At 27.1% G+C, this 15,000-nt stretch overlaps 3 protein-coding genes across 5 annotated transcripts in view; 1 reads left to right on the top strand and 2 right to left on the bottom strand.

Moving 5' to 3' along the window:
* The window catches only part of YME1L (ATP-dependent zinc metalloprotease YME1L), a 5,032-nt gene extending 252 nt beyond the window's left edge, over positions 1-4,780 (bottom strand). The window contains exons 1-12 of the mRNA XM_035867935.2: positions 4,364-4,780; positions 3,783-3,911; positions 3,250-3,675; positions 2,940-3,168; positions 2,713-2,807; positions 2,368-2,611; positions 2,149-2,281; positions 1,822-2,059; positions 1,459-1,701; positions 1,224-1,370; positions 989-1,135; positions 1-903 (exon numbers count right to left, since the gene is read on the bottom strand). The exon at positions 1-903 is cut by the window's left edge and continues 252 nt beyond it. Of these exons, the coding sequence (XP_035723828.2) occupies positions 667-903; positions 989-1,135; positions 1,224-1,370; positions 1,459-1,701; positions 1,822-2,059; positions 2,149-2,281; positions 2,368-2,611; positions 2,713-2,807; positions 2,940-3,168; positions 3,250-3,675; positions 3,783-3,911; positions 4,364-4,390 (2,295 nt within the window). The 5' untranslated portion in view covers positions 4,391-4,780 and the 3' untranslated portion in view covers positions 1-666. The remainder of the gene's footprint in view (positions 904-988; positions 1,136-1,223; positions 1,371-1,458; positions 1,702-1,821; positions 2,060-2,148; positions 2,282-2,367; positions 2,612-2,712; positions 2,808-2,939; positions 3,169-3,249; positions 3,676-3,782; positions 3,912-4,363) is intronic.
* A 116-nt stretch (positions 4,781-4,896) lies between these two features.
* On the top strand, positions 4,897-11,118 carry MED16 (mediator complex subunit 16). Of its 3 annotated transcripts, none has more exons than XM_035867931.2 (15): positions 4,897-5,272; positions 5,438-5,515; positions 5,616-5,762; positions 5,843-6,041; positions 6,139-6,385; positions 6,472-6,627; positions 6,695-6,864; positions 6,947-7,274; positions 7,367-7,574; positions 7,685-7,859; positions 7,940-8,086; positions 8,173-8,383; positions 10,344-10,453; positions 10,588-10,733; positions 10,848-11,118. In XM_035867931.2, coding segments are annotated over exons 1-15 (2,448 nt in total). In that variant the 5' UTR covers positions 4,897-5,270; the 3' UTR covers positions 10,972-11,118. The 3 variants fall into 3 exon arrangements, with proteins under 3 accessions (XP_035723824.1, XP_035723826.1, XP_035723827.1); XM_035867933.2 differs by having other exon boundaries at positions 5,426-5,515; XM_035867934.2 differs by lacking the exons at positions 5,438-5,515; positions 5,616-5,762 and having other exon boundaries at positions 4,898-5,272.
* Positions 11,119-11,223: 105 nt separating this feature from the next.
* Txl (Thioredoxin-like) lies at positions 11,224-13,661 on the bottom strand. The gene is made up of 4 exons (XM_035867937.2): positions 13,423-13,661; positions 12,812-13,079; positions 11,968-12,251; positions 11,224-11,905 (listed from the first exon to the last, which is right to left on the bottom strand). Exons 1-4 carry the CDS (start codon positions 13,518-13,520, stop codon positions 11,692-11,694), a joined length of 864 nt encoding a protein of 287 aa, XP_035723830.1. The 5' UTR covers positions 13,521-13,661; the 3' UTR covers positions 11,224-11,691.
* Between the last annotated feature and the right edge of the window lie 1,339 nt (positions 13,662-15,000).

Below are 15,000 nucleotides of genomic sequence, written 5' to 3'. Positions count from 1 at the left end.
CTTGACACAAAAGCTAAAGCTTACGTTATTAAATCTGATCAAGTTATTGTGTAGATGATAGACTGAAAGTGACAAATATGTCACATTTATGATAACATAAAAAAGTAGCCATAAATTTCAAATAATACAGCTTCCTATGTTATCAATCATTATGCACCACAATATCCTGTGATTATATGTAATACAATAATTAATATTAGTTATTAGCAATGTAATTAATAAAAGTATAAAATTGACCTTATAATTGGTTCAATATTTTTTTTTATTATATATAAGAATATTGATTCATAAAAGTATATTTGGGAAGATCAGTTTAGTTACTTTGTTTGATATATTAATAATTAAATTTTATTTCGTTTTTTATTTTATTTACCAATTATAAAGTTTAAAAAAAAGAATATGAATTAAGCATAATAGAAACCGAAAGAAGCAAGAAAAGAAATCTAACAGAAGATGCATACAAAAGATGCTGTAACGTTGTAAAAGAAATATAAAGCAGATATGATTATTAATTTGATATTGACTTAAAATTTGATTTCATTTTAAATTCGTTTAAAACTATTATTTAACGAAATCGAAAATGGGAATTGTATTCACGGGATAATATGGTACATTGCCTAGATCATTTCAATTTAGATAACAAATTATACTTTAGAATATTACTAATTACATCTTATTAGGTACATCTAAAATTCCCTTATTTGTCGTATTAGGTACATTCTTATTAGGTACATCTATAATTGTTGCTTTCTTATTTGAAGTTTCAGTTCTAATTTTTTTTCCATTTAGTATTGCTTTTATCTCATCAGAATCCAATACTTCGTATTCAATTAAAGCATCTCCCAATTGTTTATGTTCCTTAGAATGTAATTTTAATATGTTTTTAGCACGTTCATATGATTCCTAAAATAAATTATCAATATATGTATCGGTAAATAAGATATATTTGGTTCATTTTCAAAAAACCGAGATTTTGCTTCATACCCACCTGTAAAAGTCTTTTTACTTCGTTATCAATCGTTTCTGTAGTACTAGGAGCATAATCAGAATTCTTTTTTGAATCATACAATCTTACTCCAACTTTATCAGACATTCCATAATTTTTTACCATAGTTTCTGCTATTATTGTAGCATTCTATAAAAACAATATATGGTTCTTAATAAAATTTGAATAATATTGTTATATGTAAACGCAATATAAATATATAAATCGAATTATGTACTTCAAAATCTGAAGCTGCTCCTGTTGTAATTTTATCAGGTCCAAAAATTAACTCCTCGGCGGCACGTCCTCCCATCAAACAATCCATTTTAGCTAGTAGATGTGATTTGGTTACAAGATAATTATCTTTTTCGGGAATATATGAAGTCTACAATAAAAAAAAGTATATTGCATTATATGTGTATTACTCGTTATTATTTAAGAAACGATTATATAAAATTAAGCTCATATATTACATGTCCTAAAGAAGGTCCTCGTGGAATAATTGTAACTTTATGGAGTGGATCTGCATCTTTTGTATATAATCCAACTAATGCATGACCTGCTTCATGATATGCCGTAATACGATTGGTTTCTTCGTCTGGAATTTTAGATTTTCCTTCTGGACCCATAAGAACTTTATCTTTTGCATATTCCAGATGTTTCATGGTTACATAATCCGAATTAAGCATTGCCGCTTGTAAAGCAGCTTGATTAACCTGTTACAGATATAAGATCATCAAAATTAGACTAGAATTGCAATCGAGAGAATTATTGATGTAAATTCTTGCAAACTCATTGCAAGATGATATTTATGAAAAATAATAGATTCTAGATACCATATTTTCTAAATCTGCTCCAGTAAAACCAGTCGTGCCTCTTGCCAAATAATCTACGTCAATATCACGAGTCATAATTCTTCCTAAATATAATTCTAAGATTTCCTTACGACCCATATAATCTGGTATTCGTACATTAACTTCGACATCGAAACGACCAGGTCTCAATAATGCTTTGTCTAAATCATCTCGTCTATTTGTAGCACCTAGTACAATAACTCCTTCGTTTCGATGAAATCTGAAGTTATAAAAACAAATTACGAGGTCACATTTTATATTATTTAAAAACAATGCTATGTATATAATCATTTACAAAGAGGAATTTACCCATCCATTTCCGAAAGTAATTGATTAATAGTTTGATTTGCATATGGATGCAGAACTGAAGGTGTTCTTGTAGCACCTATAGAATCAATTTCATCTATAAAAATCACACATGGTGCTTTTTCTTTTGCTGTTTCTGTAAAAATACAATAAATTAAAACTTTGTTATTATGATATTGCAGTTACCATTTAAAAATAGTATTTATTGCATAGATAACATACTGAATAAATCTCTCACTCTACGTGCACCTTGACCTACTAAAATTTCATCAAATTCTGGTCCTGCTGCATGGAAAAATGGTACTCCTGCTTCGCCAGCTACTGCACGAGCTAATATTGTTTTTCCAGTACCAGGTTGACCTACTAATAATACCCCTTTAGGTAATTTTGCCCCTAATGCAGTAAACCTTTCTGGATCTCTAAGAAATTCCACTATATCTTTCAATTCTTGCTTAGCTTCTTCAACCTACAAATTTAAATGAGAAATAATCATAAATAAAATAGTAAAACCAATTTAAAAAGATTATAAATGAATAATTTTTTATAAATAATATTGCAATGTCTCACTCCTTTCACATCATCGAACGTAAAATGAATATCTTCTGGGTCAATTTCACTTTTATTAGTGAATGAAAATCTGAATACATTTCCAAGATTGGCAACTGAAATTGATAAAATAAAATACATTAAACATTTCTTTTGGAATTATACTTTAGAAATTAAACTTTCTATGTATAAACTTTAAATTTGTATTATTATAAGCAATTAAAAATATTATAATCTATTATACATACATGGAAAGCACATAGTTAGAATCAACAATGCTATTGCTAGCCAATTTACAAATCTTAGCCATCCTTTGCGACTTTTCACTTTAGCTTGTAAACCTAGAGCATATCCCTCTGCAAACGCAACTTTGGATTTTTTTTCATCTGTAGTATTATTCATATTGGCAAATATTTTTTTCATTAATTCTATGTCTTGTGGTTTAAGATCACTAGGAAACGTTGTTTTATGAGAATCCTAAGTAAATTAAGTTAATACCTTTATCTTTAATAACTTTAATAAAATAATTAATAATATGTAAGTAATACGATATTATACCGAGGCTAGACCAAATGAATCAAACCATTCCTTCAATCTAGTGAACACCGAAGGATTTCTTTTGTATATCACTTTTATATCACGTTCCGTTTTAAAAGAACGTACTTGTACATTGTAATTTGATAATGTTCTGTTACATAAATTATGAAATAGTTTATACTGTTGTTTAGATGATAAATATATTGCAGGTAAGATTATAGATTCTGTAAGTTGTGAACATGGAAAATTTTTTTTATTTTCAGTAAAATTTATTCCAGATATATAAGATGCATTCCATTTGGAATTTATTTTTAAAGATTTCCAAGACGTTTTAAGAAAAATATTGTCAAGTATTAACCATGCATTATCTTTTTTCGTTCCACATATACTTGCTATATTGTGGACATTTAATTTGAGAATTGGCAGATCTATACAATTTTTTGCTACCTATAAATATATAAATGGTTAAAAATAAATAGTATTCTGATATTGGTAAGGCTGAAATTATCAGCTTGAATGATATAAAAATTATAACAATATCTTTAAAAAATTACCTCAGAAAAACTGTCCTGGCAAAAATCTTCATTTTTATGAATGGGTTTGCTTTTTTTATGATCTTTTACTATAAATGGTACAGATCTAGGATTAATGCTTGATGTTAATTGCGTCAGATGGTACAGCACCTATATAAATTATTTATTATTAGAAAATATATAATATCTCACATTAATCGTATTTAGATATATACTAAATATTATAAAATTTCATATTCTATATTCCGTTTAATTAAGATAGTATACAAAATAATTTGTTAAATAATTAAATTTCCTTAAGTTAATTATTTTTTGTTATAAAAATTGAAAATTCCTAAGAACATGATAATACTACGAAACTCTTTAAATCAATGAAAAAAAAAAAAAAAACATAAATATTTTGTAGTTACTTAAAAACAATTTTTTATAAGTTAGGTTATAATATAAAATACATATAAACAACGCTGAAAAAAAGTAAACATTTCAAACATTCAATATTAATTTCTTACAATGTTTTTTCCTATGGGGACACATGATGAAAAAAAAGAAAATACAATATAATAAATAAAGAAGTTTCTATCATTCGAATCAAAAATACAAACCTGATTATGTGACTGAAGGGAGATCATTTCCGATTATCTGTTTCTTTAAGATGCGAAATAGTAGAATACACTAAAATTTGTATGGTTGCCGTAAACGATAGAAACAGATTAACGTGAAGCATAAATTTAATTATGAAAATAAAATAGACACATGTAAAACGGTGCAATATCAAATAAACTGAAAAAGATCATGGCTTCATTTGATGATGTGAGGATAACGGAAATGAGTGTCTATAGACTAAATTTCCGTGCAATAGTTTCAAATTCACTTGCAATCTTTTGTATGACTATTTTGTGAATTTTACTTTGTACTTTTCGATGTAAACGATGGAAAAAGATGATAGGTGGGGATGGAGGGTTATGAAACGAAGCAATTAATTCCTCGATCGAGATTTTTCGAGAGTTGGAAAACAACGATAAACTCCTGTCTCTTTCTCTCTATCACTCTCTCTCTCTGTCTCTCTCTGTCTCTCTCTCTGTTTTTCACTCAAAATTTTCATCATTTAAAACGTATAATCTATATTACATAAATATAACTATCGGTTTATATTTATAAATATATTCTATTCTTATGTACAATATATATTTCATTCTTTCACGATACGTCTACTAAAAATCATGCGTTTAAATTTAAATAATATTTTAATTTTTGAACTTTTAATATATTACGCTTTGATTAATGATTAAAATAATGCGTCGTGAAAGAAATTCTTAAGGATAGATAGGACGTAATGTGTATATATAAAATATGAAAAAAAAAAAAAAAAAAAAAAAGAAAAAAAAATTAAGTTAGATTATTTAAAATAAATTACGATTATGATCCGTTCTTTCATAATATACGTTCAATGGTCGATACACAAGCAGGTGGCATTACGCGCATTATGGGGTTAACGTGACACATCGCTGGATGTACGTATTTATATTATTTTTTAATACGTATTGTATCGATCATTTAGTTAAAAATAATTATGCAATTTAATTTGTTGCACGATAATATATATACTGTTCTACAATTTGATTGTTTGGATATACAATAAATAGAAATAAATAATTACGTATCAGATACATATTTAGGAACATTATCGGAAAAATGGATTTGCTTTATACTGTCAATAGGAAAGCTTTCTCAAAATCATTTTCAAATCAAGAGAGGTATATTTTATCGATTAATTATTAACTGTTAAATTTATTCTTGAAAAAAAAAAGAACAATAATTTGAAGGTTATTATTTTTATCTAATTTTAATTTTCAGTCTTTATGATGGACAATCATTATGCACATTGTCTTGTCGTAATATTGCGGCATTTACGACAGTTACAGAATTAGAAGACAGTAATGGTAAAACATGGGGTTCGCATGTTTATGTTGTCGATTTAAATATGCCTTGGCATGTTCATAAGTAAATTCAATAAATCATGATATGTCAAGTGATAAATATTACATTTTGTATATTTTTATTCCAAGTATTTTTTGTTTTAGGGTACTTTCCAGTAAACATTCAATTACAGCATTAGAATGGGACTTACCAGGTGACAAACTTGTGGTAGCTGATTCAGCTGGAAATGTTCAATTGTGGATGTTCAAAGATCATGTTCTTAATGATTGGATGTTAATAGGTTGTACTTGTTTTGTTGGTGAACACATATTAGGTGCAGCTTGGTTTCATAATGGAAAAAAGGTTTGAGAAATAATAAATGATATATATTGATCAGAAAATAATTGCGTGTATTTATTTTATATTTTCATTTTTTTTTTATAAATATACATTTTTACAGACTGGTTTAGTAGCTGAAAAGAAAGATAGTATTCATTATAGTGAAAAATTTAATCATTTACCCTTTGCTCCTTCGGTAAGACAATTCGGAGGTAGAGCAGCTGAAGGTGTATTGGTAGTTTCGACAACAGGAATGGTTGGTGCTGTAATGATTACAAAAGACTTTCAAAATCCTATATGTTCCTCTACCGAAAGCTTAGGCAGTACACGGCATAGAATAACATCTGTTGATCTTTGCTATGGGAAAAGTTTGTATACTCATTTGTATTTTTTTCTGACAATGTTAAGTTGTTGACATATTCTTATTATATATAGAAAATTTATGTTATCGTAGATGGACATTTTTTGGTGGCTGTGAGTAGTGGTAGTATTTGCTTACCAATTAGATGTTATAGAGTATTGGTACGTAAAACTGATGAAAAGTGTACAATTACGTCACAAGCATTACCAAGTTTTTTCTTACAAGATGGAGCTCCAAAAGATAATACTTGTAAGTTTAAAATATTAAAATATTTGCTAATTTATATATTAATTGACTAACAATATCATATCTTTAGGTACAAATGTTACACATCTTAAGTTTGTAGTAAGAGAAGATGCTGATTCCTTAGTAGTTGCAGCAAATAGCGAAAATGGTGGTTTTGTAGAAGTTTGGGAATTAAGGGAAAAGTCACAACCCGTTCATAAATTATTTCAACCAAAGTCATTGGAACCATTTAAAACAGTAGTATGTAGATGTGTAAATTTATTTCAATGATTATGAATATTTAAGAAAAAATACGAATTAAAGTAAAAAATGTTTTCTCTAGGTTTGGCAACATCAATCACAATATCGTTGTCAGTCATCAGTTACAGCAATAACTACAACAAAATTGCCTATTGTTACAACTTTACCTCCACCAAGTTATGTTATAGTAGCTTTAGCAGATTCTTCAATTCATTGTCTCAATCGAGATTGTTTGAAAGAAGTATCGTATTCGTCATTAAAAATGGCATGGAGACAAGATGAACCTAGTAATAAATATTTTAAAAGTTCAATATCTTTAGCTCATATGGACATTTCATGGCTTGGATGCGTTCTTCTAGCATGCGATACTTATGGTAGTTTGTATTTGTACAAACTTTTGCCTGATGGAGGTTCGTTTTTATATATTTATCTTTTAAAGATCTAATTTTTTTTTAAGTATATTATATGAGGATAATTTTTATTGTAATATATATGTTTGCAGGACCATCATTAACATTAGGTTATGCTTGTACATTATTGGAATATTGCTTAGTTACTGGTTTAGATTGGTTGGATGTACTTTTATGTTTAAGAGCCTCAATGATAGAAACATTATGCGAACGATTAGACGCTTCTTATACGAGGCAAACGCAGCCCATACAACAGTACCTTTATGTGCAATTTCTTTGTATCAAAACATCTTTGTACAGGTATATATTAAATAATAAAACATAATAATCTTATCTAATTAAAAATGAATAATCAAATATTTTATGGTAATACAAATAAAAAATTAATTTTATGAATATTTGTTTACTAGAATGTTAGTATCAGGTCAAAACAAAGCAGCTGATTTATCCTCTTTACTTATGATACATTCAGTGGCAACAGCTTTTAAATCATTGTTAAGGCCGTCGGATTTAATATCTCATGACAAGGGACCTGCTGAAAGTTTAGCAGCGGTTATTACAGAACCTATTAGTGATGTCGATAAGGTAAGGTATATTGTCTTATATATTAAATTCATAACTTTTTCATAATATGTAAATTAATAAGATCTATTTCATTATTTCAGGTACTTTTACATCTTGATCCAAAGGAATTTACAGTTGAACCAAGTACATTACAGTCATTACAGCAATTGATTCAGTGGGTTGCAGATTTAGCATTAAATCTTCTAGCACGACTTCCCGAGCAACGAATGCAAATGAAAAGTGGTGGTGTTAGTATTTACAATATCATATACTTTTATTATTTACTTTAGAAGCTCTTCTGCAGAGTATAATTTTATGTTGTGTTTTTATACAGTATGAATTACTCAAAGATCATAAGGCACTTAATACAGTAAGAGAACTCCTTGTCATTATACGAATTTGGGGTCTGCTTCGTCCATCATGTTTGCCCGTTTTCCTACGTAGTGCTGATAATCTTGACGTATTGGCATTATTATTTCGATTATTATCCAAACTTGTTCAACCTAATGGTGAAACACAACAACAAATAGATGATGGTTTAATAGGTAAGTTTCCTTTTGTACAAATGATTTTAATTATATAAAAAAATTGAATTAGATATATTAAGTATCTTGAATATCATGCCATAGTTAAGAAAATATTTATATATATATATATATATATATGGCACTCTATTTCTTATCAAATATATGTTAGCCTGTAGGAAGTAAGATAAAAATACCACTTCCTTCGGTTTATTTAGATATGGCCTGAAGAATAATTCCTTGATTTAGTGCTTGTAAATTCAAACGATCATATAATATGTATAAATATCAACTAGTTATAGTGTTTCTGTATAATTGTTAAAACAGTGTGGTGTATTTGTGAATTAGTAATTAAATTTTATAATTCATAAAGAATTGCATACAAAAGAAACTTCAAGGAATATGTGTTTATAATTCGATGAGACATAATGACTAACAAACTTGCTTTTAAACATAAAAATTCAATGGCCTTAAACGAAAAAAAAATGATATCACAAGAAAGTGGATCAAAAAGTTCTCATTTATATTCTAAGCCATTTAGAATACCAATTTTTTTAATTATTACATGTTGCATTTTTTTGGGATATTGGTTTATCATGTGCCCATTAATATGGGTATTATTGTCCCACTCATCTTTTATTACTCATGCTTGGCCTAAATTTTGGTCCATTATATTTTGGATAGTAGCATTAATAATTTGGATTTTTATTATGATATTTTTAATAAGTATTTGGAAATGCATAAAAGATAAACATAATATTAATGTAAAAAAAAGATCATATGGATCAGACAGCACAAATTATCCTTCACAGTCATTAGGAGAAGATATTCAACCAATGATAGCTAAGGATAAAAGCAATGATAAAACATCAATTGATTTTGATTTATCATCAAAAGATTATGATAAGAAAAGTATAAATAATTCCAAAGCAACTGACAATACAATCCAGAAACATTCAAAAAGAAAACGTGATCTTCCACCTTTAGTAATCCACAGAAAAATGTCAAAAAACGACATTGAAAATGTTAATATAGTAACTACAGAAAAATCACAAAAAAAAGATGATGAAGAATTACAAATTGAGGATATACAAGAGACTAATGTTAATAGAAATTCTATAAAGAATTATTTGAAATTAGTAACAGTCACTCCATCGGAAGAAAATAAAAATATTACATCACCAAAAACACCAATGTCTCCAAGAGATTTATTTTTTATTGATTTGATAAGAGAGGCAGAAAAAGCCGAGAAAAATAAAGAAAGTGAAAAAGAAGACTTAAGTAAGAGACGTTGGTTTCTTCCAGAGCATACAATACCATCAATTTTAAATTCTATTGATAGTAAAACAAATAATTCTGATAATAAAAATAGTAAAAAAGATGATTCTGATAAAGATAATAAAGATGATGAAAAGCAAGTTGAGAGAGAATTGAATTATTTTATTGCAGATATAGAAAGTCCGAAAAATGAGAAAACTGAAATATTTATAGAAATTAATAAAACTTTAGAAACTGATAGCAAAAAAGAATCTATAGATCTTTGTACAGTTAAAATGAATGAAAACAATCCTATACTTGCATTTGAAAATAAATTTGCAGAGAAAGATGGTTTAAAAGAAAATAGAGATATGTAAAATGTAGATTTATTTATTCGTAGATTTTTATTTTTAGTTTTATAATCAAAATTAAATTTATTATAATTATTTAGAATATATAAACATGCAAAGAACATAATAAAGTAATTAATTAATTCCAAATGATATATGTATATATATGTATATATATGTATTTTGGATTTTTTATAAGCAGATCCTTATTTAAAGCTATGATTTACAAAAGCATATTTAAAAATATTAATTTACTCTAAATATTAACTTAATGTGACTATTTAAATAATCATACACAAGTAAATAATGTTGATCTAATAGACATAAGTAAGTTTGAATTAACAACATGATGTCAGCATTCTTTTTTATTTCAGATGATTGTTGTCTGCTACCAAATCAAATAATGATACCTCAGTTACATCAAGGCAGTAGTATTACTGCTTTAACGTCGCCAGTACTTTTCTATCAAAGTCTTCCTTTACAAGTAATTAAAAAAACTTTTTTCTTTTTATATATATACGCACAAGCGCGCGCGCGCACGCACATACACACACACACCTTTTTTTACACACACATTTTTTTATTAATATTCAAATAATTTTATAATGTTGAATTTAGTTGGAATATGGTATAGAACCCGAACAATTATTATTTACACCTGAATTAAATCCAGTGGAAGGCTGTATGCATAGTGGACAGGTAGTAGACACCATTCGACATTTATATCTTGGAAAACAACCACTTCTTGTTAAACAATGCACAAGGTATTCAGTAAAGTTGTATATGCAGCTTTAATACATATACAATATATAAAATATATGTATACGTATATATATATATATATATATATATATATATATTTTATATAATGTTTTTAGATGTGGTGGAAAAGTTCAAGTTCAGAATATGACAAGGACAGCTGCTATCAGAGCATGGGATCAAAGATGGACGCGTGCTTGTCGATGTGGAGGATTTTGGAGAATCCATAAAACTTGTTTATAGACATTTATAAGAATTATACATTTTTTTAAATGTCTTTTTTGTAATATAGTAGTTGTATTAAGGTTTTCTACATTCTATGTCAAATTAAAATACATTTTTATATTGTAATTATTATGCCAAAAAATAAATCAATAGTATTATCTTTAATTTTTATAAATAATACAGAATTAAAATATTTTTAATTATTTGATTTAATGGAGTAACTTTTAAATAATGTTTGTTTTTTTACTTGTATAAAATTATAAATACAAATGCATTCATTTTATTTTTTTTTTCAATATAGGCTGACCATGGCCAAATATAATAAAGCAAAATTAAGCAAAGAAGATATACACAAACACAGATATAAGTTATAGTTTTATTTCTTCATTATAAAGAACAATTATGTTCTCCATAAATAATAGTAAGATAAAATTTTTGAAATCATATTACAAAGTAATTTTATATTACTATGGAAATATTTAGGCTAGATCCTGTTATAAGGTTTATATATCTCATTATGAAATCTTATACAGTATTTTATTCGTAAGTTTGTAATAATATATAATTAACAAAATATAAAAAACAATACACAAATCCTTTTTTTATCAGCACATGTGAATCATAATATTTAACCTTAAATTCATGTTCTAACATTTATTATCTTTATTGTAGCCATGGTCAATTATTATTTAGATTATAATTATTTCTCTTTTTTACTTCTGTTGTTTTAAATATATTTCAATGACTTTCTCCTTTTCTACCAGTAACTCTTTTGAATTCACCCATATTGGTTGTTGAGATTGGCGATCCAAATATAATCAACTGATCAATTCTAGTAGTGTCAGTACCAGCTTGATTGTTTTTGATAAAGATTTGAAGATTTTGTACATTTTGAAATTTCACATAACGCAAGGGAATAGGATTTCCTTCTTCGATATCTTTGGGCAATAATCTGCATAAAAATTTAATGTATGTATCCATATGAATACGCGGTAAAATATAATAAATACTTACGTAAGATCTTGGACACTAGTATTGGAATCTGCCATATCAAAATCTATAGTTCTAGGTTGATTGATGAAGAGTTTAATACTCTTTGGTCCAGAATCTGTTGGTGCTTTGATTTTTAGGGAATGTACTTTGACAGCTTGGGTAAAAGTAATGGATAATATTAATTGTTCATCGCAATCACTTTCTAGATATCCATCATCAGTTGTTAGGCACTGCACGAAGTTGTGATCATCCGATTCATTTAAACATTCACATTGTGTTTTTGCAATGAACGTGTTTAAATCCATCTGTAAAGCAAACAATTTTTATCAAATGTCATTAAAGGGATTGCATAAGAATTAGAAATTATTTGGTATAATGTTATTTGAAATGAAATTTTATTATATTAATGTTGTATAAAATAAGTAAAATTCTATTGTACTTAAATTTACTTTTATGAAATTTTCATTAATTATATCGAAAGAAATTTACATTTTGTCATTATTCAAAATTCATTTGGTTTGCTTTATATAAAAAAAAAAAAAAAAAAATAAAAAAGATAATAAGACAAATATTAATTTCTTCATTTTAATTAATAGGTAATATTATATATTCAACTTTTAACTGAATGTAATATTCAAGGAAGAGTAAAAAATTATGAACACTTTCACTTATTAAAACCATATTTGTTTGAGAGCTAACAGACAACTTGACAATTCTTTTTTTCATTAAGATAATGTTAAAAATTCATTGAAAGAAAGTTACAACTTTTTTATGTTTATTGTTGATACTTATTCCAGTATAAAAAAATTGAAGCAAGAAATATCATTCCAAAAATATGATAATAGATATTATAATTATCCCGTACATGTCCAGTAACTGAACCCTCAGTATCTTCAGTATCACCATTGCCATAATATTGTTGTATTTTTGATTCAAGTCCAGCTGGATCTGCTCCTTGGCAAAAACCCAATTTTGTTCGGTTGCGATAGAAAATAAAAGTAGGCATTACACTGACGCCTTGAATGGCTGCAACTTCTGAACATTTATCTACATCTACTTTAAGAAATATCGCATTAGGATATTTTAAAGAGAATTGCTCAAATACTGGTGCAATTCTTTGGCATGGTCCGCACCTATAGATAATAAACATCAATTTGAATTCATATGGTACTTGTTTAAATAGAAAAAAAAAATATATTAACATTTTTTTAATATTCTCGATCTTTCGATATATATATATATATATATATATATATATATATATATATATATATATATATATTGAAACAATTGCAAATGAGAGAAATTTTCTGGCTATGAATAAAATACAAGAAATTTTGTAAAAATTAAATTTAAATATTAATTTATAATATACACGTAGATAATTTTATTATTATAACTAAGATATTAAAATATTAGCAAAGAAATGTAATATTTGTACGGTTAACAAGAAATCATAACCTCTAAAGAACTTACCACGAAGCTGTAAAGTCTACAACGACCAATTTTGAACCCATATTAGCCATTTCCGCATAAAATTGATTTTCATTCTCAATTACACGTATTGTTCCCATTTTCCTTTTTTTCCTTTTTCAAATGATTTTTTTATAACATTAATAAACGAGAAAACCGCAAAAGTACGGATTCAAATTATCGAATGACTGGCAGTTTCAGGGTCTTCTTACACCGATCTACTGAGGTGGATTTACTAACGTCGCTTTGTACATTTTATATTTCAACCAAAAGAATTTTCGAGTTATCATTCGAGTAGTTTCGGTTAAACTGCATTATCCAATAATGATATACAGACAATGTTTTTATTATCGGTTATCGTTAGTACGATTTCTATATTACCGACTAGTAATAAAATATTTTCTTCAACATTAGAGAATATTATCTATAGAAATTATATATTACCATTATATGTATATATGTATATGCATGCGTATATAAATATATATAATTTTTAACAAAAGATTTATATGTCGGTAAACTTTAGTTTTTTTTTTTTTTTAAAGATTGTTATCGACTGATTTCTTTGTTTTCAATCGTTCAAGGAAATTTCTGCTATTAGAAAATTTAGTTCCTAAATAAATTTTACATCTTGGACAACTGTGGACGGTATCTTTGAAAGCGATCAAGTAATACGGCAAGAAGCACATACTGTAACAAACGAAGGAAAACATCACAATAAATTATTACTACAGAAATTGTAAAGATATTAAATATCAAATAAATATCTTACCACACTGGTAGTAAAGAAGTAGCTATCAAATGTGTCATGCAAGTGTTGTAATGTTTTACATCGGTTTCAATGTAATTCAAACAATTTGGACACGTTGTTTTTGCCGAATGCTTCTCAAAATGAGTATGTTCTATAAGATCAATATATAGTAAAAATCACGATGAATTTTTTAAGTGTAAAAACGAAACCAACCAAACATCGATCTATTCCTTTTAATTCGTTTACCGCGCCATTTTCGTTCAGGGGGGTTAAATATTTTTTTCAAAAATTTCCTATACCTAATTTTTTTTTTTCTTTCTTTATTAGTATCGACGGATGATATATCTGCATAGAAGGACATCCTCTGACGAATCAGGCCATTCGATAAAATGTCTGTAAAAAGTGAAGAAATTGATCATAGGCCTGGCAAACGTTAATTATCCAAAAATTCTGATAACAATAATCCGACTCGATAAATTGTCAACTTTATTTTTAAAGCTAGACGATCTTTTTTTTTACATCTCTTTCTCTTTCATTTTCTCTCTCTCTCTCTCTCTCTCTCTCTCTCTCTCTCTCTCATATTTTAAAATTTGATTAAACAATAATTTTGATAAAACCCACGTAAAGTGCAATGTCGAGATGTAGACGGGATTTCGTTTTGTTCCATTATTTTCGATTGTTTAAATAAATCGATGATAAAGATTTGAAAAATTTCGTGCTTGACAAAAATTGTGCTAACCTCTTCAAAAATAAGATGGGCAAGAAACAAATAAAAGAAGGATAAATGAGTCTTTCCGTTTCTTTTTTTAGCTAATCGAGATTCGAAATTC

The sequence above is a fragment of the Vespa mandarinia genome, chromosome 24 (genome assembly GCF_050613455.1).
Source record: "Vespa mandarinia isolate Hongniang chromosome 24, ASM5061345v1, whole genome shotgun sequence".
Classification (NCBI taxonomy): Eukaryota; Metazoa; Arthropoda; class Insecta; order Hymenoptera; family Vespidae; genus Vespa; species Vespa mandarinia.
Note: the sequence above shows the minus strand (reverse complement) of the source record. Positions and strands in the feature narration are given on the sequence as shown.